Source organism: Schistocerca serialis, chromosome 1 (genome assembly GCF_023864345.2).
Source record: "Schistocerca serialis cubense isolate TAMUIC-IGC-003099 chromosome 1, iqSchSeri2.2, whole genome shotgun sequence".
In the NCBI taxonomy this organism is placed as follows: domain Eukaryota; kingdom Metazoa; phylum Arthropoda; class Insecta; order Orthoptera; family Acrididae; genus Schistocerca; species Schistocerca serialis.
Genome location: NC_064638.1, coordinates 1,254,832,792 through 1,254,859,923, shown reverse-complemented (window position 1 = coordinate 1,254,859,923; position 27,132 = coordinate 1,254,832,792). Strand labels below are relative to the sequence as shown.

General features: G+C 39.2%; 1 protein-coding gene across 1 annotated transcript in view; it reads right to left on the bottom strand.

The window, feature by feature from the left end:
• LOC126456748 (Down syndrome cell adhesion molecule-like protein Dscam2) overlaps window positions 1-27,132 on the bottom strand; it is a 660,038-nt gene that overhangs the window by 172,583 nt on the left and 460,323 nt on the right. Inside the window, exons 18-21 of the mRNA XM_050092498.1 lie at window positions 17,716-17,849; window positions 17,498-17,568; window positions 1,669-1,773; window positions 1,440-1,578 (exon numbers count right to left, since the gene is read on the bottom strand). Of these exons, the coding sequence (XP_049948455.1) occupies window positions 1,440-1,578; window positions 1,669-1,773; window positions 17,498-17,568; window positions 17,716-17,849 (449 nt within the window). The remainder of the gene's footprint in view (window positions 1-1,439; window positions 1,579-1,668; window positions 1,774-17,497; window positions 17,569-17,715; window positions 17,850-27,132) is intronic.

Genomic DNA, 27,132 nt, shown 5'->3' with positions numbered 1-27,132 from the left:
AGGAAACATTCACAATACAGCATTTTTAAAACAGTTTCACAATGCTTTTATGAGTTTATGGGCAGAAATAAATTAATATTGGCTTCATCACAGGATACGTACAGAAAGATACAAATGTGTGGAGTATCAAAGCTGCAGAATGAAATATCCATCACGATCATAAAGAGATACTCTTGTGGCAGTACTAGAAGGAAGGAAGATAAGGATTTGAAGGCTGTTTGACAATGCGATCATTAGAGACAGAGCACAAGCTCAGATTAGGGGGTTATGGAGTAGGAACTTGGTCATGTCCTTTCAAATGAACCATCCCAGAATTTGCCTGAAGTATATTAGGGACATCATAGAAAACCTACATCACAATGTCTGTCTGGGGATTTGAACATCATCCTCACAAATGTGAGTCCAGTGTGGTAATCACTGTGCCACTGCAGTTGGTGGCAGTACTGATCTTGGAGCAAACAGTAGGCAGGGAAGTCACTGTTGTTAAATCTAACACTGAATTCACAAAGCAATGATAAGTTGCAGGAATATGTAAAATGACAATATCAAACAAGGTGGTGCAGCATCCAACCATAAAGTTTTAGATTTTCTGTGATTTTCCTAAACCATTCCTGAAAAATGCTGGGAAGGTTCCTTTGGAACAGACGGAGCTGATTTCCTTACCCATCCTTTTGTAAACCAAGCTTGTATTCCACTTCTAATGAATTCATTGGCAATGGGATGTTAAACTCTAATATTCTTTCCTTTTGAAAATGACATTGAGAAAAAATGTATATTTAAAGGATCTTATGAAAGGCAAAGGTTTATTGAGATTTTATTTTGTGTTTCACTATTAGAGATAAACCATCAGTGGTTCCATATAAAGATTTTGAAGAAATTTATGCAATGAATCAAATGATTGTAAGAGAAGAAACTTCAAGACTGGGAATAAGAAGGAATGTATTTGAGAGAATGTAGATGTGAAGATTCCATTTCCAGTATAATTCTGCCAATACAAGGAACATCAGAATGAAGGATTTATCCAAGTGTGACCAACAGACCCATCCACTATGGCTCCAGAGATGAAGCATATGGATAAGAAAATTGCACTTTTAAGTAAGTCTCATTTCAGAATGGACCATGATGATGTGTCAGACCACATGGAAAAGTCTTTAATGATCAACAGTCGTGATGAACTACAGGATGACTAGGTCTTTGAATCAGATACAGTCACACAAGAGGTTTGACAAAAATGTCTTACGAAAATGGCTACACCACAAACTGCTCTCTATCTCTGTCTTCATAAAGTGTATGAGCATAAAATTTTGACAATCCATGTTTCTGGCTTAGGTAATAATTTTACAATAGGTGAAATATAAGTTTTAATTATCATTGTACCATGACATAAATCATTCTAGCTCTATTGTATCTGATGATATTTACAAAGGGGCAAAAATAACCTCCTTCTTGAGTAGTCACAGTGACAGGATGTGATTTTGGACCAGGCCCAATGCTATTGAATGCCTGGACATATATATCGTATTTTGTGAATTTCTTCAGCTGTTTCAGCAGTATCTCCGTATTTGTAAGGCCTCGAACCTGTAAACACGAAAGAGATGATGAGCTCATGAACAGTGTATTACTCTCATATTTTTGGCTGAAGGAATCTTAATATATTTACATACTAACCGTGCGTGAATCTGTATTGTTTGACTCAGGGTTCACAGTTCCATGAAGGCCCCAGTGAACAATATAGCCTAATATATCTCCATTCCAAGTGTCACGGAGTGGTGGCTATTGCAAAACATAGTTAGGTTAAAGGTAGCAACAGTAAATCAGACTCAACACAAAAAATTAACAAATCCTGTTGATCATATCTTTTGCACACCACTTAAATTATTTGTTTTTATAAATAATTGAATCGTTTTGATATGTTACGTACCAGTCATTACACACTCCCCTTGTCTCCTTGCTATATAAAACACTATTAATGAATTACCACCCAACAGTAAAATAACAACCATTTTCTCCACTTTGTGTATTTGATATAAATATGAATGCTGTAGACACAAAAGTGATGACTCATCAACAAGAAACACCAATTGTTTACAGCAGTTATAATCCAAGAGTTTGAACACAATAGTGTTCTACTAGACAGTGCTGTTATTAGAAAGAATATGCCCATGCCTATCTCTGTTTGGAGAATTTGTTCTTCCAGCCAGTTACACGAGGAAAGACTTAAATTTTCATGTGGAATGAAATACATAACATACCATTTGTCAACTATGGAGATCAAAGACAACACAAAAGTGATTAAAAAATTAATACAATCAACTGATCTACATTACTAAGTAGCTATCCTGAAACCTGGCACACCGAGCGAGGTGGCGCAGTGGTTAGCACACTGGACTCGCATTCGGAAGGACGACGGTTCAATCCCGCATCCGACCATCCTGATTTAGGTTTTCCGTGATTTCCCTAAATCGCTCCAGGCAAATGCCGGGATGGTTCCTTTCAAAGGGCACGGCCGACTTCCTTCCCTAATCCGATGAGACCGATGACCTCGCTGTCTGGTCTCCTTCCCCCCAAAAACAACCAACCAACAACAACCAAACCTGGCACTAGTTGCAGGTTGCCTATCTAACATGTTCCAGGGGCAACAAAAATTGTATTTTCAATATTTTGCGTAGTTACTGACCAAATTTAAAATTCTATCACAATCTATCATTAACAGGTATAATCTTATGTTAAAAATTTAACACAATAAGACAAATATGACAGTTAGAGACTGTGTGTTTGTTTGAGACAGTTTAACTGATGCAGCACAAAGACCCATACTTTAGGCATCCAGTATTTGATATTGACTTCCAACAAAATTTACACATAATTTAAAAACTTTATGAAACTTTTTCTCTCTGACACCTTACAAAAAATGATGAAAGGAAAAAAGTTTATCATCTAATACATTTTCGCTATTCATGCAGTAACACTTTAGCATCAGACATAACTTTTTAATTTATTTACTACTGACTCTATTCACAATACAGTTTGCAGACAGTATCCACATATACCATTGAATGACTTGCAAAATTATGTCATTGTACAAAATGTAGTCCATGAGATATGATGTCATACATATTTAGATGCATAAAAAACTAGCTTCTGGTTAAAATGACATGCAGTATAACTTCAACATCAAGCATGATATTTTAATTTATTACTTCTTTACTACCAATTCTATTCATAACACACTTCACAGGCAGTTCCTGTTTATACGACTGAATATATCTGCAAATATATCACTGTATGACACATAAATTGAAGATGTGACATCATACACTCTGATATGCATGAAAAACTAGCTTCAGCAGAAAACGTGCTGCAAATTACCCACACTATATTCATCCAGTGTTTCATGACCTGAGCACATACAATAAACTTTAAGCACAATTACAAACCTCTTCTAAACTTTTTCTCACTTATGTGCTTAATATCAAATACTTAAAACTTAAACTCATTTGTAAAATAATTAGATGTCTGGAGTTGTTTTACATGTGGGAGTTTGACTCTTTAAAGAACTGAGGGTTTAGTGGTACAAGGGTTGTACCAAAAGTAAGGTTCCCAATGAGCTACAGCCTCAAGGGAAGGTGCTAGGCTAAATACAACAACAGTGCCATGTGCAGTGGTTCCCCACTTTAGAGCCCACCCGTCAGCGATTTGCTGCATTGCTCGGTGTTGGTTTTGCAGCCGTCAGAGATGGAAGTGTTAATCACTGCTCCTGACACGTGCGAGGTTTGAGCAGTAATTCGGTTTTTCCATGTAAGGAAGTTACCGCCTGTGGAGATTCATCACCAACTGGCTGAGGTTTATGGTGAAGAGTGCATGTCCATTTAGCATGGCTGCAAATGGTGCACGGCTCTTGCTGAGGGTCCCACAGAAGTTTGTGATGAAGAACAGAGCAGAAGACCGCCAGTTTTGGATGTGATTGTCCAGAAGATCAACAGTGAGCTGCTCAAAGATCAGAGGGTCATTGTCGGTGAACTTGTTGAATGCATTCCTGAAGCTTCCCAAAGCACAACTGAAAGAACTTTAACAGAAATGTTGGGCTATCACAAAGTGTGTGCTCGCTGGGTCCCCCGGATGCTGACTGACAGACACAAGGAGCAATACCTTGACTGTGCTCACAAGTTTCTTCAACGATGTGAGAGAGGAGAAGTTGTTAGACTCTTATCCCCAAGCTAAAGGAACACTTAGATGGCAAATGCTTCAGGAGCGACTATGAAGTCTGAGCAGAGGTCATATGCTTCCTCAACGGCTTGGTGGGAGACTCCTTCAACTTAGGAATACAAAAGCTGGAGCACAGTCTCCAAAAGTGTGTCACGAAAATGGAGACTATGTTGAAAAATAGACAAAAGTGTAAGCTTTTCAACAATGTATAAATTAATGACAATAAACAATGTTTTATATTTGGAAAAAATATGGGGACCTTACTTTTGATACAACCCTCATAATAACATAGTACAGTGGACAGAAGTGTGAAGCACAGAAACATGTAAAGGAAAACAGTATTCACACTAGCTGCCATTTTATTACTCAATCACTAGTAACAGTACACACACACACACACACACACACACACACACACACACACACACACACACACACACACACACACATACGCGCGCGCGCGTTCGTGCGATCGCGCACCTGTGGGAGCGAGTGTTTGGGTATGTACTTTTACTAGAAAAAGAGCAACAGCTCGAAATCTAGTATGAATACTGTTTTCTGTTGCATGTTTCTGTGTTCCACTCATCAGTCCACTGTAGCTGTTTGTTGCCTTTCCCTTATTTTACATAATATTGTTCCATTATTGTAGTAATAACCTAAACCTTCGCCTCTGTATCTGACATTTGTCTGTGCAGGCGTGAAGTCTCACCAGTAAAGCACCAAAAATTAACGGGGAATAAGAAACAATACTGTGAATTTATTTAATGTTACTGTAAGAACTCAGCTCTAATTTGTCTGCAAGCAGCAGCTCTTTACGACATTGATGGAAACATTATTGCTGAATCAGACGATATATTACATGCTCGGAAAGAATATTTTGATGACTTATTGAACAGCCCAAAACCGGAAAACAACCTGGAGAAAACTTGCCCTACAACAGCTCAATATCTTTTAAATGACCCAACATACAAAGAGGTAGCCAACAGTTTGGAAAAACTGAAAAACCACGAAGTGGAGGGAACTGATGGAATATCGGCATTATTGCTGAAATATGGCAGTCATAAACTTAACAGGAAATGGTTTTATCTTATTTTTAAAATTTGGCAAGGTGAAAAAATATCAGATGAATGGAGGGAATCAATCATTATCCCTACACAATAAAGGAGATAAATTAAACTGCGGGAATTACAGAGGTATTTCCCTGCTAGTCACATCATATGAAGTACTGTCACATATAATGTTGCAGAGACTCACCCCCTATACTGAGGACATAATAGGGGGCTACAAAAATAGTTTTCAAACAAATAGATCAACAATAGACATCATATTCTGCGTAAAGACAAACTATGAATAAATGTGGGAAGGCCTACAATTCAGCGCACAGAGAAACAGTATTGGAAATCATGGCAGAATATGGAAACTCAAAACGCTCATCAGCTTGGTCAAAATATGCATGGAGGAGGTAGTAAGCTGGGTGACATACTGTGGCTCATTATCAGATTGTTTCAAGAACAAAACTGGACTGAAGCAAGGTGATGCTCTACCCCACTTATCTTTAATCTTTTCATGGAAAAGATGGTAAGAGAAACCAAATGAGCAGCAAATGGGAACATCACATGTAAACAACCAACTGGCCTATGCAGATGACATATTTTTAATAGTAAATAACAGAGGTGAAATTAAAACACTGTTCAAGAAGCTAAAGGAAACCATGACAAAAATAAGTTTAAATATTAATGAAGAATACATGATCATAAGACTACAGGACAACATGATAACCTTCACATAGAAAACAATACTTTCAGGAACATTCCAACTTCAAATATCTTGGTGCAAATATAAATGACTGCAATAGAAGACAGGACAAATACAAACTAGAAAACAGAATGCAAAGTAAGTTTACTTTTCCCTCCAAAAACTTCTATCCTCCAAACTATTGACCAGAGAGACCAATCTGAATTTCTACAGCACAATCATTGGGCCAGTATTATTGGTATGTGGATTTGAAGCATGGAGTGTGACCAAAAAACAAGTGCACCAACTCTAAGTCTTCCAAAACAGAGTGTACAGAAAAGTCTCTGGGCTAACATTTGACCAAGCAACACATAGATGGGTTTGGAGATTCAACAAAGAACTGTTTAAGCTAGCCAACCCCTGGTAGCGAATATTGCCAAAGCATGACGTTTGCAATGGGCAGGCCATGTTGTCAGAATGGATTATGTGCAGAACAGTCCATCAGATATGTGACAAGAAGATGGAAGGCTCAAGACCCCTGGAAGACAAAGAAGCAAATGGCAAGAAGAGGTGAGCTCAGACTGCAGAGTGCTAAGTTCCATAGAATGGGAGGAAGCGGCACAAGACAGGAAGAACTGGAGGCAGATAGTGAGAGTGGCACAGGATTGTCATGTCCCAATGAAGTAAACAGAGTGAGTGTGAGTGAACTGTTACCTGTACTATCATGTAACAATCTCAAGCTGCACATTATCTGTGTATGCTGACTGTCAAGCAGTGTATCTTCAGTGGTTGTGCATGATGAATTGAATGAGAATAGAATTTTTTTAGGGCTTTATTAAGTGTGAATTAATCTAGAAAAACTAGTGAACCTGCCAATGCTTCACAATTGCTAAATATATATGAACCATGGACCTTGCCGTTGGTGGAGAGGCTTGCGTGCCTCAATGATACAGATAGCCGTACCGTAGGTGCAACCACAACGGAGGGGTATCTGTTGAGAGGCCAGACAAATGTGTGGTTCCTGAAGAGGGGCAGCAGCCTTTTCAGTAGTGGCAGGGGAAACAGTCTGGATGATTGACTGATCTGGCCTTGTAACACTAACCAAAATGGCCTTGCTGTTCTGGTACTGCGAACGGCTGAAAGCAAGGGGAAACTACAGCTGTAATTTTTCCCGAGGGCATGCAGCTTTACTGTATGATTAAATGATGATGGCGTCCTCTTGGGTAAAATATTCCAGAGGTAAAATAGTCCCCCATTCGGATCTCCGGGCGGGGACTACTCAAGAGGACGTTGTTATCAGGAGAAAGAAAACTGGCACTCTATGGATTGGAGCGTGGAATGTCAGATCCCTTAATCGGACAGGTAGGTTAGAAAATTTAAAAAGGGAAATGGATAGGTTAAAGTTAAATATAGTGGGAATTAGTGAAGTTCAGTGGCAGGAGGAACAAGACTTTTGGTCAGGTGAATACAGGGTTATAAATACAAAATCAAATAGGGGTAATGCAGGAGTAGGTTTAATAATGAATAAAAAAAGAGGAGTGCGGGTAAGCTACTACAAACAGCATAGTGAACGCATTATTGTGGCCGAGATAGACACGAAGCCCACGCCTACTACAGTAGTACAAGTTTATATGCCAACTAGCTCTGCAGATGATGAAGAAATTGATGAAATGTATGATGAGATAAAAGAAATTATTCAGGTAGTGAAGGGAGACGAAAATTTAATAATCATGGGTGAGTGGAATTCAAGAGTAGGAAAAAGGAGAGAAGGAAATGTAGTAGGTGAATATGGATTGGGGCTAAGAAATGAAAGAGGAAGCCGTCTGGTAGAATTTTGCGCAGAGCATAACTTAATCATAGCTAACACTTGGTTTAAGAATCATGAAAGAAGGTTGTATACATGGAAGAACCCTGGAGATACTAAAAGGTATCAGATAGATTATACAATGGTAAGACAGAGATTTAGGGACCAGGTTTTAAATTGTAAGACATTTACAGGGGCAGATGTGGACTCTGACCACAATCTATTGGTTATGAACTGTAGATTAAAACTGAAGAAACTGCAAGAAGGTGGGAATGTAAGGAGATGGGACCTGGATAAACTGAAAGAACCAGAGGTTGTACAGAGTTTCAGGGAGAGCATAAGGGAACAATTGACAGGAATGGGGGAAAGAAATACAGTAGAAGAAGAATTGGTAGCTTTGAGGAATTATTAGTGAAGGCAGCAGAGGATCAAATAGGTAAAAAGACGATGGCTAGTAGAAACCCTTGGGTAACAGAAGAAATATTGAATTTAATTGATGAAAGGAGAAAATATAAAAATGCAGTAAAATGAAGCAGGCAAAAAGGAATACAAACGTCTCAAAAATGATATCGACAGGAAGTGCAAAATGGCTAAACAGGGATGGCTAGAGGACAAATGTAAGGATGTAGAGGCTTATCTCACTAGGGGTAAGATAGATACTGCCTACAGGAAAATTAAAGAGACCTTTTGAGAAAGGAGGACCACTTGCATGAATATCAAGATCTTTGATGGAAACCCAGTTCTAAGCAAAGAAGGGAAAGCAGAAAGGTGTAAGGAGTATATAGAGGGTCTATACAAGGGCAATGTACTTGAGGACAATATTATGGAAATGGAAGAGGATGTAGATGAAAATGAAATGAGAGATATGATACTGCGTGAAGTGTCTGACAGAGCACTGAAAGATCTGAGTCGAAACAAGGCCCCCGGAGTGAACAACATTCCATTAGAACTACTGACAGCCTTGGGAGAACCAGTCCTGACAAATCTCTACCATCTGGTGAGCAAAATGTATGAGACAGGCGAAATACCGTCAGACTTCAAGAAGAATATAATAATTCCAATCCCAAAGAAAGCAGGTGTTGACAGATGTGAAAATTACCGAACTATCAGTTTAATATGTCACAGCTGCAAAATACTAACGTGAATTCTTTACAGATGAATGGAAAAACTGATAGAAGCCGACCTTGGGGAAGATCAGTTTGGATTCTGTAGAAATGTTGGAACACGTGAGGCAGTACTGACCCTACAACTTATCTTAGAAGAAAGATTAAGGAAAGGCAAACCTACATTTCTAGCATTTGTAGACTTAGATAAAGCTTTTGACAATGTTGATTGGAATACTCTCTTTCAAATTCTGAAAGTGGCAGGGGTAAAATACAGGGAGTGACAGGCTATTTACAATTTGTACAGAAAGCAGATGGCTGTTATAAGAGTCGAGGGGTATGAAAGGGAAGCAGTGGTTGGGAAGGGAGTGAGACGGTTGTAGCCTATCCCCGATGTTATTCAATCTGTATATTGAGCAAACAATAAAGGAAACAAAAGAAAAGTTCGGAGTAGGTATTAAAATCCATGGAGAAGAAATAAAAACTTTGAGGTTCGCCGATGACATTATAATTCTGTCAGAGATAGCAAAGGACTTGGAAGAGCAGTTGAACAGAATGGACAGTATCTTGAAAGGAGGGTATAAGATGAACATCAACAAAAGCAAAATGAGGATAATTGAATGTAGTCAAATTAAGTCAGGTGATGCTGGGGGAATTAGATTAGGAAATGAGACACTTAAAATAGTGAAGGAGTTTAGCTATTTGGGGAGCAAAATAACTGATGATGGTTGAAGTAGAGAGGATATAAAATGTAGACTAGCAATGGCAAGGAAAGCGTTTCTGAAGAAGAAAAATTTGTTAACATCGAGTATAGACTTAAATGTCAGGAAGTCGTTTCTGAAAGTATTTGTCAGGAGTGTAGCAATGTATGGAAGTGAAACTTGGACGATAAATAGTTTAGACAAGAAGAGAATAGAAGCTTTTGAAATGTGGTGCTACAGAAGAATGCTGAAGATCAGATGGGTAGATCACATAACTAATGAGGAGGTATTGAATAGAATTGGGGAGAAGAGGAGCTTGTGGCACAACTTGACTAGAAGAAGGGATTGGTTGGTAGGACATGTTCTGAGACATCGAGGGATCACCAATTTAGTATTGGAGGGCAGCGTGGAGGGTAAAAATTGTAGAGGGAGACCAAGACATGAATACACTAAGCAGATTCAGAAGGATGTAGGCTGCAGTAGGTACTGGGAGATGAAGAAGCTTGCACAGGATAGAGTATCATGGAGAGCTGCATCAAACCAGTCTCAGGACTGAAGACCACAACAACAACAACATATAGGACTTGCATATACATCCTAAATTCCTTTCCCCCTCTCTGCACATCTTCTCACCCTGTCGCTCTCTCTGTACATCTCCTCCTCCCCCCTCTTTCTCTGGCCATTTCCTCCTTCCCCCTCTCTTTGCCCATTTATGCCTAAATGTTCATTACAGAATCATTTAAAAATTGGAAGTAAATCAGTCAAGAACTATTCGAGATTTGTGATAACGATGCTGGTGTACACCTTCGCCAGAACACCGGTCAGCACTAGGAAACATTGTATGGTATGGCAGGTGCTGATAGGCGCGCATATGACAAAAGAAGACCAAAACACACCCCCAAGCTACACATCGATAATGCCCACTAGGGAGTGTGAATATAGGCCGCTGCTACCAACTGAGCAGTCAATTTCTCAATCTCGGCATCTCAGTATGGTGCATCAGGAATCAGTTGTGTTGCACCTTAATATGTCGCACTGTGCTCTAGCCTTCCACAGTGATAGCGGTGGTGGTGGTGGTTAGTGTTTAACGTCCCGTCGACAACGAGGTCATTAGAGACGGAGCGCAAGCTCAGGTTAGGGAAGGATTGGGAAGGAAATCGGCCGTGCCCTTTGAAAGGAACCATCCCGGCATTTGCCTGAAACGATTTAGGGAAATCACGGAAAACCTAAACAGTGATAGTCATCACCTCGCTTCTTTAGTTAATAAATTGTGTACTTGAAGAAGGAGTGTTTCTGAAGAAACTGAAACTTGCTATAGTTAAACCCTTATATAAAAAAGGGGAAAGAAAACAGCCACAGAACTACAGACCAGTTGCCTTAACCTCAGTGTTTGGTAAATTAATTGAAAAAATAATGCTAGAAATCTTAATCAAGCACTATAATATGAACAACTTAATAGGAGATTTCCAACACGGCTTTAGAAGTGGTCGGAGCATCATATCTGCAGCAGTACAGTTTGCACACTGTCTGATGGAGAAAATAAATGATGGTTATGAAACGGCAGGAGTGTTTTTAGATCTTTCCAAAGCGTTTGACAGAGTCCATCATGGCGCTCTTTTAAGTAAACTTGCTTATAATGGTGTCAGTGGGAAACTGCTTTTAATAGAATCTTACCTTAAAGATAGACAACAATGCACAGAAGTTGTGTATGATAATGGAGAGGTAATCGAAAAAAGAAGATCAAAGATAAGAAATATAAATTTTGGTGTGCCACAAGGCTCTATCTTGGGCCCCTTCTTGTTTATTTGCTACGTGAATGATTTCCCAAAAGTATTAGACACCAGTCATCATATTACTATGTATGCTGATGACACCTCTGGAGTTTGCTGGGCACGTAGCAATGATGACCTAAATTCAGTGGTACAGAATTTAATTGAAAAAGCCCAAACACATTTTGAAAAAGAAAACCTGAGGGTCAATATTAACAGAACTAATTTAATTTATTTTAAGACAAGCGGCTCAAATAAAAATACTGTTGTAAATGAGGACATTCAGGAAAATACCTGTTCAGAATGTAAATTTCTGGGGATATATATATAGATGACAGACTTTCGTGGAATCAGCAAATAGATCATGTCTGGGGTAAAATAACATCTAGTCTGTATTTACTAAGGAGATTAGTTCAATATTTAGATATCGAAGCAATAAAAATAGCGTATTTTGGGTTGGTGTATCCCCATCTATATTATGGAATTGTATTGTGGGGTGGGTGTAGCCTATACAATATAAAAAGGGTATTTGTATTGCAGAAAAGAGTAATAAGAACTATGGCAAAAGTAAGACCCAGGACTTCATGTAAAAACCTGTTTATTAAGTTTAATATTATGACTATCTATGCAGTATATACGTTTCAATCAATATTATTAGTGAAAAAAGACAAAAAAGTGACAAACAGGAATATGGAAATCCATGATTACAGTACAAGACACAAATCAGATTTTCATATGGTGAGCAGACGATTGAATCTAACAACAAATATCCCATTCATTAAGGGAGCAATATTTTATAATTCTCTGCCAAACAACTTGAAACAGCTTTCTGGTAGAATTTTTAAAAACGAGTTAAAAAAATGGCTTATATTGAAGTGCCCATACAGTATGGTGCTGACATAATTTGACCTCAGGACTGCTATGATAAATATACTTAAGTGATCTTTTACTTAATAGCATGTAACCTATTTATATTGTGTATCAATAATCTAAATGTAATTATTATAACATTGCCCATGCATGTTAAATACATGTTTTGAGCTGTAAGATAAATAAATAAATAAATAAATAAAAGTTAGCTGTGTGGGAATGTTAGTCATAGATGTGATATGGACACAGACAAGATTCAAGAATTAGTACAAGGTATTTGATTGTTGTTAACCACAGAACTTCAGATTGGACATCATTGAAGTTAAGTACTCAATTGGTCCCTGTAAGAAAGTGTATTTTAACCACATGTGCCTTTTGTGTTGTAGTGAGAGGAAACAGGCCACACACTTATGATACCACTGTCTCCTCATCCAGCCAGGAACCACAAAACATTACAAGGGGCACAGCCACAACAAGTGGCAACGAGTTTGATCAACAAGTTTTGTTTGCTATTCATGTGTTCCAGGTTGTTGCAGGGGAGCCGTCATTACAGTGATTCTATTTGCTTATGTGTGCTTGTTATTGCATGTATTACAGGAGAGGAGCTGCAGAACTAATCTATTTCTCTTTTCAGAGGCTTTGCACATTGCTTTTCTATTTGTCTTCTTCATATTTTGCTGTAATTTGTTAGCATTAGAATGGCTACCACACCCCCTCCACCCAGTGCCCCAGCGCCTCAGCTGCAGACTGCTCCTGCTCTGGAATTAAATCAGATTTTTCAGTATCAGACCCAGCAAGCTGCCACTTTGCTGTGTATTGTAGAGCAATCTGTTGCCGTACAAGCTGCATCAGCTGCCCAACTGACCAACCAACCAATCCCACAAGTGCCACCAAACAATAATCCACCATTTTGGCACTTCAATGGAAAAGAAAAGGAATGGGCTGAACATCTTACCCACTTCCATGCCCACTGTCAAGTCCACGAATTCAAGGTGCTGAGAACTCTCATTACTTCATGTCTGAACCTCTGTGTGTTGCTTCATTCAAAAACTCTTTCCTGCATCATCTCCAGATGCACTCTCCTATGAAGAAGTAGTAAGTGCATTAAGTCAGCAGATTATGATCATGGCAGCCATATTTCAATTCTTTCACCTCAATAAAAAGCCAGAACAGATATACCATCATTGGTATACCAAATTACAGGGTCTCGCTAGAAAGTGTGAGTTCAAGTCTAGTTGTGGCAACTTTTATAGTGACATAATGATCTGTGATGTGATCACATACAATGTCCCTGATAGCAGAATAAGAGAACAGATTGTCAAGTACTCAGATCCTTTACTCCATCACATGTTGCAAGTTTTAGAACAATTTGATTCCAGCACCATAGCTGCCGATGAATTTGATCAGGTTCCAATTTGTTGGATCAAGTCACCTCTTGCCCGCGACTGCCCTACTCAGCCACCACAATGTGGACGCACACACATGCACAGATAGCCTAGTAAACAAGCAGCCAGGCTTGTACATCTAGTGAAGTCTTGCCCTTGCTGTTTTGCTTCCCATAAGCGGCAAGATTGCCGATCGTGCAGCTCGCCATGTCCAGGTAGTTTGCTCGCAATGGTTAAATAATGCCAATTCTGCCTGCTCTCACAACAACAGGTCTCAAGCACATAATGTAAATGCAGTGTTTACAAAACCAACTACAGGTTCTTGCAGTAATTCAAGTAAGGTTGTGCTCTCACCTCTCCCCAGTGCAGTGCGACACCATTCCAACAAACTATTTGTAACATTAGAAATTGCTGGCTGGTGTGTTGACTTTCAATTGTATACAGGTGCTTCTGTAACTTTGCTTAATTGTGCCACGTGTGAACAGTTAGGCTCACCATGCCTGTCAAAATCTAGCACACACCTCACTTCATACAATGGAAAGGAAATTCAAGTACTTGGACAGTGTAGTTTGCCTGCACTTACAAATCTCTCACTAGGACAGTGAGAGTTACTGTGTTGCAATAAAGCGGCAGTGAAAATATTTTTGGCTTAGATTCGCTTGACTTGTTTGGCCTTAGCATCCATGACAATGTACTTTCAGTGACTGCTTTTAATCCAAAAGACAGTGTAGCTAGTTTTCTTAAGGAATTTCCTGAACTCTTTTCTGATAGACTTGGAAAAGCTAATAATTCTGTAGCACACATTGCCCTGAAAGGCAATGCACAGCCTAAGTTTATTCAGGCTCAGCCCGTTCCCACTGCTTTGCAAGACAAAGTAGCCAGTGAATTAAAGGAATTGCAAGACAATGGTATGATTGCTCCAACACAAGCTAGTCAGTGTGAAAGTCCATTGGTTTTGATGCCCAAGCCTACTAGTCACATTCGCAATTGTGTTGACTTCAAAACTACAGTCAATCCACAAACAATAATTGACACTTATCCATTACCTTGCATTGAGGAACTTATGGACAGACTTCGTGCAGGCCATTACTTTTCTAAGATAGATTTGTGTGATTCTTATTTGAAAATACCACTAGATGAAGAACCACAGCAAATGTTGTTGTTAAAAGGGACTTAGGCCTGTTCAAGTATTTGCGTCTGTCCTTCGGCAGTGCCTTCACACCTGCCATGTCTCTTGGAACAGCTGACTGCTCAAGTGCTGTTCTGTTCAAATTACCTTGATATTATTGTCTCAGGTGATCTGCCAGAGGACCACATTGCCAATTTGCATACTCTTTTTCAGGTGTTATCAGATGCAGGACTCAAGTGCTGCTCAAAAAGTGTGACTTTCTTCAGAAAGAACTACAGTACTTAGGTCATGTGATAAACAGTGAGGGTGTGCACCCCCTTCAATCTCATTTGCTTGCAATCCATGACCTGCCTGTTCCTTGTAATGTAACTGAACTGCAGTCAGTGCTAAGCAAGTTGACGTACTACATCTGTCTCATTCTGAACGCTTCACAGATCGCAGCTCCATTGCATCACTTGCATTAGAAAAATGTGCCTTTTGTGTGGACCAAACAGTGTCACAACTCATTTCAGAAACTCAAAAATGCCTTGCTCAGTGACAGATGTTTAGTACATTTCGATCTGGCCAAACCAGTGGTCTTGCAAGTAGATGCTTCCTCTTACAGAATCAATGCTGTGCTTTCACACAAAATTGGTGCACAAGACAAAAGAGACCTATTGCTTTTGACTCAAAGTTGTTAATTCAAACTCAGGGCACTTATTCACAAACTGAAAATGAGGCTCTCACTATTTTGTATGGTGTGACAAAATTCCATCACTATCTATTTGGCCACAAGTTCTATTTAGTGACAGATCACAAACCTTGGCAGTCTTTGTTACATCCGTCAAAGCCGGTTCCCACACATACTGCTCAAAAGTTGTTAACACTGGGCTTTGCTTCTATCCCAGTATTAGTACGAAATTGTGTACAGACCTATGGCACAGCATGGCAATGCAGATGCCCTTCCTCACCTTCCGATTGGCACTGACTCTGATTTTGATTCCTCTGATGCATCTTGTTGCCAGATCGATGCACAGGACTTTGAATTGCTCCAATATTTTCCACTGAATTAGAGAAAAATTCCAAAGGCCATGGAAGTGGACACTGATCTGAAGATTTTGTTGCATTACATTCACACATATTGGGCTCATTCATTGAACAGTATTCAGAACTCCGTAATGCACCAATACTTTGCTCATTGGCATAACCTTTGAGTACACCAAGGTGTGATCTTACTACAATCTGACAGTGGACAATCGTGTGCGCTCATTCCCACAGTGTTGCAAAAGGATGTGTTACAACTGCTTCACCAAGGACAATGGGGAATTGTTCACACTAAACAGTTAGTGTGCAAGCACTGTACTTAGCAGGACATGGACACCCCCACTGAACAGATGATGTCACAGCGTAGTGCATAAATGGACAATCAATCAGCTCCACCACAGACATTCGCAGCTTGGCCTAAGACTCAATTGCTATGGCAATGAGTGCATATTGACTTTGCAGGACAGTCTTCCACAGTGATAGTCACCACCTCACACCTTAGCTAACTGTAAGGGAACATTAGTCATTGTATATAATTGTGATATAGACATAGACAAGATTCAAGAATTAGTAAAAGTTATTTGATTGCTGTTAACCACAGAACTTCAGATTTGACATCACTGAAGTTAAGTACTCAATTGGTTCCTGCAATAAAGTGTATTTTAACCACATGTGCATTTTGTGTTATAGTGAGAGGAAACAGACCACACACTTATCATACCATCCTCTCCCCATCCAGCCAGGAAAAACAAAACTTTACAAGAGGGCACAGCCACAACAGTAACAATGCTTCCCCTTTACATTTTACATATATATGTATATAGCACATATATGCTACAAACACATATAGCCTATGTTGTGTAAAAATTTGTAGTAAATTGATCAAGAATTTTTTGAGATTTTCGGTAACAACATTTCCCTTTATATATTACGTATGTCTTTACATATTATGTATATAACTGTCAAACTGAATATTTTTGTTATGACAAAATGTGAAAGCAGAGCTGTCAAACTGAATGCACAATTTTTTTTTTACACCAAAAGTGCCGTTACTGTCCACAATTCTGAACACAACAAAAAAGAGTCAAGCAAATCGGTCAGGCCATTCTCAAGTGATGATCTTTCACAACTGATTTTAGTTTTCGACTTTTATGGTGGATTTTCCAAAAATTTTCTTTCATGCAAACCTTATCCTGACTATAACAGGGAAAAAAGTTAGTCAAGCTGTTCTAAGGTGATGAGCTTTCATGCGTGTGGCATTTGAGTTTAATTTATATAGCTATGCCAGCATCAGTCTCCTATTAGTGGACCACTCCCATTGTCTATTACAATGTTGGTATCTTCTGCGCACATAATGTGTGATACAAACTCAGAGGCTACATTGAATGATGCGTGTGAAATCAACAATAGTAACCATCAAATTTGATAAACACTACCTTGTGAACAAGAAACAAATATTTCTAAATTCAGCAAATATGGATATAAGTATTATGAAATGTGTATGAAACTTCAGATTTGTGTCCTGATATCCTAATGAAAGCATTTATCCAAATGTCAGTTGCCTGATAATGATTGCAACTTCTGCTAAAACGGATTATGCCAATTAATATACAACTTATTCATATCAGTTTATGTGCAAAGTTAATTATTGTACTGTATTATGTTTCAGACAGTGAGAAAATTAATATGTAGTCTTTAAAATGTTGTAATTGATACTCTACCAGTAATTATTTACAATGATATGGATATTTAATGAAATAAGTGAAAACATACCTTCCAGGTAATGAGCAGTTCATCAGGTTTAATAATTTCAGCATGTACATCCTGAGGCGGTCCTACTGGAGCTAAAGTATCATTAAAAATGAAAATTAGTGCACTTGAGAATTAAACAAATATTATTTTGTATTTATGTATCACATAAGTATTAAGAACTTTCAGCAATATGATGTATGTCAGTAACATATATTTAACAGGCTGTTTCTTGACATTACCTTCTTCTTGGGTTTTTACAGTAAGTGGGTCTGTGAAGGCACTGGATTCAATAGCATTCATGGCAAGCATTCTGAACTGGTAGGTAGTTGCTGGATGTAAGTTCCTTATAACTGCCATTCTTTTAGAATCAACACTGAAACGTAACAACATCATTTACTGAGAGCAAACAATATCTTCTGAAAATTCTTGATTTATTTTTTATGTGTTACACTAAAGATGAAGAACAATTGTGAATGCAGAAATAAAAGTTGTTAAGAGAACAGCTTATTAATCACATCAACTAATATATGAGCAGTAAAAAGTTTCATAAAAACATCTAAGATATTGTTCATTTACAGAGCAACACTGTCATCTCTTTCCTGGGAACCATGGACACCAGTCAAGATAAGAGCCGAGTATGAGGTTAAAGGTCCGTGTGGTGGGATAAGGTGCAGATGACACAAGACATGATATGGAATAACAATCTTTATTTGCTCAAATGGTATATAGTAACAAGTCACGTCTGTGCGAGTGTAAACCATAAGGTGTACTTACTACACACAATCACCTCCAAAGATAGTTCATTTTGAACCAAGATTTATTGTCAGTGTGATTACACAAAATAGTAACCATCCCCACCTCCCTAATGCCCTTAATTTGGGTGATTAGAAGGTCCATTAACGTTGCGATAAGATGGCATCTGTACAGCAGTGTGGTGGTGGGTGATGCGTCATGGGCATCGGGCAGGATGGCATCCAGGTTAGATGTGTTGGATGTGTTGGAGGAATTGTGGCCTGGCTCCCATCACACAACATCAAATTGGTAATCTTACAGGTATACAGGTAGGCGTCATGCCCTGCCACAATGGGACTGAAGCGGAATGTCAGTTGTTCCTCGACTGTGGTAGCAGAGGGGTGTGATGTTCTGGGGACAATGATTGTGAGGAGACCATAGGAGAACAGCCAAAATGTCATGGCTGCCATGTCCATGCCACTGGACAGTTCGTAGGAACATATGAAATCCCAGTTGATAAAACCATTCCCACCATTGTGTTCAGGATGTTGACATTTGATGACCAGAAACATACTGGTCAGTTTGATGCCAAGGTCATTGGGTAGGATGCCTTTGGAGTTGAGTCGTACTAGGAAATTATTGACAGTCACAGTTTGTCTAGTCTAGTTGTCATCTTGGGTGGTGGAGGTTGCTGTGCCATTGGTGGATGGGTCATCCTGAAGCATCCACACAGGTTTCAGACAGTTGATAGATACTGTGCTGGATCTTCCATTCAGTAGGATTGTGAATGTATGTGTGCTAAATTTTAGAATCTTTTGCAGATCTGTACAGGGAGCAGTAACATGGTCTGAATGATATCTTCGTGAAGCTTGACATGGGTGCAGTCTGCGAGTAGCTTGTGGGTGAAAACTTTAGGGGGCTGTGAGATTTTGGAGATGATATCTTCAGCTGTACAATTTGTTCTTTTACTCCGGTCATGATGTGGGAAGTTCAGTGGTTTTCCGCCAGTTGCACCTGTAGCATGAAGTTGGTGGAAAGGAAGGGCAAGCGGCTTGCCATACACAACATCAGTGAGGGAGGCACACTTTTGTAGGTGGTGCATATACCCAAAAGCAGCCACAGTAAAGCTTCTGTCCAGTGACCATCATGGCACACCAGGGTAGCTGTTAGTGTGTGATGCGATATCTCCACAAGGCCATTGCTCTGTGGGCGATAAGCAATAGTTTGGTAATGACAAGTGCCGCAGAGGTTACAAAGATCACTGAACAGGGCAGATTCAAACTGTCAGCCTTGGGTGGTGTTTATGGGAACTGGACACCCACACTGGGAAATCCAAGTGTCAGTGATGCTTTGGGCTGTTTATTCTGCTGATATGTATTGGATGAGAATGCCTTCTAATCACTGCATGACATGGCTGCTGATTGAAAGGATGTATCGGTAACCCTGAGATTCAGGGAGGGATCCCACCAGGACATGGTGCACATGTTGGAACTGCCCTTTGTATGTTTTAAACTGTCTGGGGGATGGTGGTGTGTAGTGTTCCACTTTGATTTTTTGACAAGTTATGTATGTGTTTGTCCACTCCTTGCAATCTTTCTTGACATCCAGCTACAGAAAACAATCTGTAACGAATGTCCCATCAGTCGAACAATGGTATATAGCAAGTTGTGCAGCTGATTGAAGATTATCAGTTGAGGTACAAAGGAATGAGTTCAGTTCTGTGACGCATCACACAACATCTGCCTTGGTGTGCCCCATACCAAACAAATGTTTGATTTTAAGATTAGTAGTTGCACCATTGAGAAGATCTTGGAGCCGTTTATCCTGTTGTTGAGCCTCCGTGAATTTGCCATAGTTGACTGGTGTGGAGATGACATTGATCCATGAGAGGTGACAGGTGACAAAATTGTCCACACCTTTAAAGGGATGTATGTCAGTTTTAAATTGTGCAGTGTAATCTTGGTGGTGTAAACGTCTGGGGCACAAGTCTTTTGATGGGTTGCTGACTGAGTCTGTTAGTGGTCAGTGGCCTGTATAGATGACTTATTCACCTGCTTTCTACATCATCCTCAAATTGACAGTTTCCCTAATGGAGTCACAGTCACTGACAGATCATTTGCTTTGAGAAGGAGACAGTTTTCATGAAAAAAATCTAAGTGGATGCTGTAGGCGTGCCACTTCCTGTTGGAGGACTGCACCAGTATCAAAATTATTCACACATGACATAGTGGTTAACTGCACTTAGGGAAGTGGGTGTGCCAGAGCCGATGCCAGAGTGAGACAGTCTTTGAGCTAGTCAAAGACTTTCTGGATGTTGGTGGCCCATGTCAGCTTCTGTTTACCATTAGTGTTTTTTTCTTTGAGGGCCATTGCAAATGGAACCTAAGAGTGGCTCCCTGTGGGTGGTGGTGCAATAGAAATTGATCATCCCTAGAAATCAATGTAATTCCTGGTAATCTTGTGGAAGTGGTAGGTTGTGGATGAGTTCAGTTTGTTGTAATACAGGGCAGATGCCTACAGAATGACTGAGAAAAGTAACCTCAGTTGTCGGAGTTGGCTTTTTTTATCATTAATTATGGTTTTTTGCTGTAAGTACATCAACAACTTGTTTGAGGTGAGAGTTGTGTGTGTCATTATCCTGGGAAAACATGAGGCTGTCATTGAGATAAGCATAGCAGAAGGGCAGTTAAATAGAATAGGGTTCATTTATGGAGCAACATTGTCATCTCTTACTTGGGCACTGTGTGAAGCAGCCAAAATGGTAGCAGAGTATGAGGCAGGATATGGTGTGGAGGACATATAACATGATACAATATGGGATAACAGTACGTTCTTTGCTCAAATGGTACATAATAATAAGGTATGTCTACACACGTCAGAACCATAGAGCATACTGACTACGCATAATAATATCAAAGAAAATCCACCATAAAGCAAGATTGATTGTCAATGAAGTTATACAACATTATGTCCCCACAGATACCCCTTTCCCCCATAGTGCAGAGCACTTGTGGAAGGTGACTGCTGTGGTCTGATGATGGTGTGATGAGATAAAACTGTTGCCATACTTGGACTGCATTTTTGAGGCCATATGGAATAAAGAGGTATTCAAGGTATCCAATAGGTATTATCATTTCTGGCTTTTGCACATCTTTTGTGCTTACTGGTATCTGGTGGTAAGTTTGTGTGCAGTCCTGAACACTGAAGACAGATTCTCCTGCAAGGATGTGGGTAAAGTCCTGGATATTTGGTATTGTGTCACTGACAACTGTGGAACGTGCATTAATAATTCTATAGTCACCACATAAACAAAAATTACCATCTTTTTTGGCACTAGTTTTGTGGTTGAAGTCCATGAACTGTCCAAAAGTCTGACTATACCAGCCTTTAATAATTCATCAACCACTGTCTTGCCCATGCAAAGTTTTTCTGGTGGCAGTTGGTGTAGTCACTTATCATGTCCATGTGTCATACTAAAAAATGGTTCAAATGGCTCTGAGCACTATGGGACTCAACATCTGAGGTCATAAGTCCCCTAGAACGTAGAACTACTTAAACCTAACTAACCTAAGGACATCACACACATCCATGCCCGAGGCAGGATTCGAACCTGCGACCGTAGCAGTCCCGCGGTTCCGGACTGCAGCACCAGAACCGCTAGACATGTCTCATACTGCTCTGTCATTTAGACAGAGCACCATGACAAATTTTCCAAATACAGAGTGTATCAAAAAGCATCATCCAATTTAAAAAATCATAACTATCGTGTTATTTGAGATATGTGCATGAACAATGTACTGTTGGAAAGACTCTCAAGTTTTACATGGTTTCTCATAGGTAGCAGCAGTGTTTGCCCACCTCAGTTCTAGTAAAAATGGTGTCAGGACAACAGAAAGTGTTCTATGTTCTATGTTTCGCACAGTGTGGGTCAGTGATAACTGTACATTGTCACTTTCATACAAGGTATGGTGTGGATCCTCCCACAGCACAGAGAATTAGATGATGGTAAGAACAATTCTGAGAAACAGGTTGTTTATGTAAAGTCAAATCGCCTGGCCATCCCCACTGTCTGACACAGATGTGGATTGCATCTGTCATAGTTACATAAGGAGTCCACAGAAATCCGTTCGCCATGCAGCTTGACAGCTCAACGTGCCCCCAATGTCCATCTGGCATGTATTGTGTCAACATTTACACATGAAACCACACAAAATTCTCTTTGTGAAATGTGTGGAGTTCTGTAATATCGTTCTTGGCAAGATGGAGGATGACAGTTTTGTTCCATGCTTAGTGTTTACTGACGAGGCACCATTCCATTTAAATGGCAAGGTGAACTGTCATAATGTGAGAATATGGGGTACAGAACAACCACATGAAGTTGTACAACATGGGAGGGTCTCTCCAAAATTTAAGGTGTTTTGTGCAGTTTCGTGGGACAAGGTGTATGGTCCATTTTTCTTTGCCAAGAACACTGTTACAAGTAGCACATATCTTGATATGCTTGTGAACTTTCTTTTCACACAGTTGGAGACTGATTTCAACAACTTCATTTACCAACAGAATAGGGCACTGCCACACTGGAAGTGTGAGAATTTTTAAATCAAAGTATTACTGAATGACGAATTCGTCACACAGGACCAAATGATTCAGCCTGACATTACTGGCCTCTAAGGTCACCGGACCTGATTGTGAGTGATTATTTCTTGTGGGGGTTTATAAAAGGCTGTTCATGTGCCTGCATTAGCAACAACAATGAATGGACTTAGGCATCACATAAAGGCAGCTGTGGTAGCTGTAACTCAGGACATGCTTGCTGCTGTGTGGGAAGACTTTGAATACCGCATTGATGTCTGCCATGCATCTCATGGGGGGCATTCTGAAAACCTATGAAAAGGCATAGAAAAAAAAACTGTTTGAGTTTCCCATTCATCAAAAAATAAAATTCATTGCATATGTTTATTAGTTTCAGAAATAGACACATGCCAAATTGGATGATTCTTTTTTATATACCCTGTACAAGGAAATATGATGTAAGTGTCATGTTTGTGGAGGGCCTCAGTTGCCCTATTTGTGAATGCCCTTTATGACCACTAGTGTATTTGAATAAAGATAGTTTATCAGCAGTGTTCATTCATGGAAAGACTTTTAGGGAGAGATGTTTGATTTAAAAGAGGTGGGAAGTATTCGACATGGAAGAATTTTTAGTGGTTTTAATATATACTATGTGAACTCAAGTATTTGCTAGACCCACATTTCCTGTTCTTCAAAACATCACCCTTTAAACTTCTTCCACAGTCCTTTCTTTCCAAGATGTCAATCATTGACCTCATTTACTTCCTTGCTTTTAAATCTACATGTTGACTAAATATTTTCCTAAAATGTTGAGAATGCTCTTAAGATTTTAACAGCTTATCTCTTCATGATGCATAAAGTCTCCTTTAAAAGTATCTGCCATAAGTGTTGTGGATGACAATCTTCATTATGCTTTTACACTTACTAAATGAATTTGAGACAGAATGTGCAACTCATCCATAGAGTGTATTAACTTAATGGTTGACACGGAATCTGAAAAAGTTAGTCTTGGGAAAGTCAGCTTGCACTTTTCTCACATGACTTCATGGATCAAGTCAATAAGACAGATGCTATATTTCTTGACCTCTGAAAAGTATTTGACTCAGTGCCACATCAATTTTTATTAAGGAAAGTGCAGTCATATGAGGTACAGACAACATTTGTGACTGGATTGAGGATTTATTGGTAGGGAGGATGCAGCATATTATCTTGGATGGAGAGTCATTGAAAAGTGTAGAAGTTCCTTCAGGAATGGGCCAGGGAAGTGTGTTGGGACCTTTGCTGTTCATATTGTTTGCTAATGACCTGAGAGATAATATTAATAGTAACCTCAGACTTTTTGTAAATGATGTTACTAACTATAATGAAGTGCTGTCTGAAATAAGATGCAAAATATTCAGTCAGAGACTGCCTCTGTAGCTGAAAGGTTATCGGCACTACCTTTGGTGTGGAATGACCCATGTTAAATTCCTGGCACTGCCTCAGATTTTTTTCTGTTGTGGAGAGGTCTGGTACAGGGTCCACTCAACCTCTAAGAGGCAAAATGAGGAGCTGCTTGAATAAAGAAACAGCAGTGTTACTAGGATTCATCTACTGGCAATAATGGCTGGAGGGATTGGCGGCATGCTGATCACATGTCCAATGATCATATATTGCTCCTCATACTGCCTTGTAGGCAATAGTTGGCCAGTCAGAACAGGCCTACGTTCTAATCTGTGAGCACTGCTTTACTTTTTTATTCAGTCAGAACTTGGTAAGATTTCAAAGTCACAGACAGATTGGCAACTTGCTTTAAATATTCAAAACTGTAAAACTTTGCACTTCACAAAATGAGAAAATATAGTATCCTGTAACTACAATATCAATCTTACAATTGGAACTAGTCAACTAATGCAAATACCTTGATGTAACAGTTTGTAAGAATAGGAAATGGAATGACTTCAAAAGCTTATTTATAGATAAGGTAGGTGACAGAATTCAGTTCATTGGTAGGATCCTGTGAAAAGGAAATCACTCTACAGAGGAGACTGCTTATGAAACCTCATGTGATCCATTCTGGAATATTGCTGAAGTGTTTGGGACCCCATACCAAATAATTCTATGTGGGTATGTTGAGTGGGCTCAACGAAGGGCAGCACAAATCATGAATTATTTGTTTTATCCATGGAACAGGGTCACAGAAATGATGAAAAACCAAAACTGGCAGTTTTTTTAATATACAGGACAATTATTTCATGGAAGCCTAATTACAAAGCTTAAGAACCAGTATTATGTGTGGAATCTAGGAATATACAATAGCATTCTTTGTATAGTTCCCCTAGGGGCCATGAAGACAATATTAGACAAAGTACCACACATACAAAGAGGCATTTAAGTAGTCGTATGCAAATGTAATGGGATGTAACCCCGGTACATGGCGCAATGCAGTTTACAGTAGTTTGCAGAGTAGGTGCGTAGATGTAGATGTATATGCATACAGTGCAATGGTAGTATACACAAATCCTGACTTGGGAAATGGCCTTTTGATATATGGATTTGCATAAGATTATGGCCATACTGCTTAAAATACTTTTTAGAGGGTTAATTACAGAATGTAATTGCCCCAATAAGTGCATGGAGGAAGCAATTCTTCATATTCTGGTCCTAATGTCTGTGCAACAAGTAGCCACATGACTGTCTGGAGGTTGTTATATGATAACCTGCTGTGTCCATACTATTTACAGCATATGTAGGCACTATCAGCAGTTGATTTTCCTGCTTGGATACACTTGTGCGTATTGTTTATTCAACAATGTGTAACTGTGCTGTTCATGGATGAGATGGCATTTCAGCATGATCAGATTGTAAATTTCTGCATTTAGCATGTATGGTCTGAAGTGAATCCTCCACAAATGTTGAAGCAAAGCATTATCAACAGATATTCAGTCAACCTTTTGGCTAACCTTGCTGGTGACTATTTGGCAGGGTCTCATGTTCTTCCACATAGGCTCAACAGATGATCTTGCAATACTGTCTTACAGAATACTATACCTGATCTGCCAGAAGATATGCTTTCATGAATGCCTGTTCTTTTATAAATAACAGATCCTGTGACAGATGAATATAGGAAGAGGTGGACAGTTTCCACTGCCTCCAAATTCTCTGGATTTTAATTTGTGGAGCATTTGAATGCTTTTGAGTACTAAATCAGTGTGCAAGTTGCTGAGAGTTATCATATCAGAAGGATATGGCTGAAAAGAAAACAAGTAATATATTTCTAAATATGTACGCAAATGGATTAGTTCAGCTATGAGTCAAATTTGTCCACATTTATTTCAGGTGATTCTATAAATGTAATAAACATGTTCACAAACAAACAACTGAGTTGTGTTGTTTATAATGAACTGTGTTTGTAATTCTTCAAGCTATTAATGAGGGTTATGACCTACACACGTTACTCATCTTTGAACAATAACATAGATAGTAAATGGAATCTGGCTCATAAAATGATAAACAGCACTATCAATGACTGAATTTCATCACAATTAAAGTTTGTGGAGTAACTGTAGTGTTTCAGTCTACACACACACTCTTCCTTTGCTAGTCTATTTCACACTTATTACTTGTACATAAGCCTGCTTCTTGAATGCAATCACTTTATGATTTCCACTGATAAATCTTTTAGTCTGCTTCCTCATTTACACAATCTATCTTCACCATCTTGTACTCAGTATAATGACTACTGCATTCCAAATCTACTTGGATTGGCATCCCACTGCAGACTTCCTCCACCTCTATACTCAGCAAACCATTGTGAAGTGCACAGTGGAGGATACGTACCATTGTAGCAACTTCAAGAGCTTTTTCCCATTCCATTCACTTATGGAACATGGAAAGAATGACTTTTTAATTGCCTCTGTGCATGCTGCGGTTAACTAAATCTTCTCACAATCCCTAAAGGAGTGATACATAAGAAGTTGTAGTATATTCCTGGAGTTATCATTTAAGGCCAGTTATTAAAATTTTGTCAGTAGGCTTTCTTTGAATATTTACATCTATCTTTGAGTCTGCCAGTTCAGTTCTTTCTACATCTCCATGACATTCTCCCATGGCTTGAACAAAAATTTGAGCATTCATGTTGCCTTTCTCTATATTCGTTCAATGTCCCCTGTTAGTTCTATTTAGAATAGGTCCCACACGCTTAAGCAATATTCTAAGATGGGTTGCATAAGTGATCTGCAAACAATTTCCTTTGTAGACTCACTGCTTTTCCCCAATATTCTATCAAGAAACCAAAGTCTGCTACCCACTTTATCCATGACTGAGCCAACATAATCATACCATCTCTCTACAAAGTGTTACAGCCAGGTACT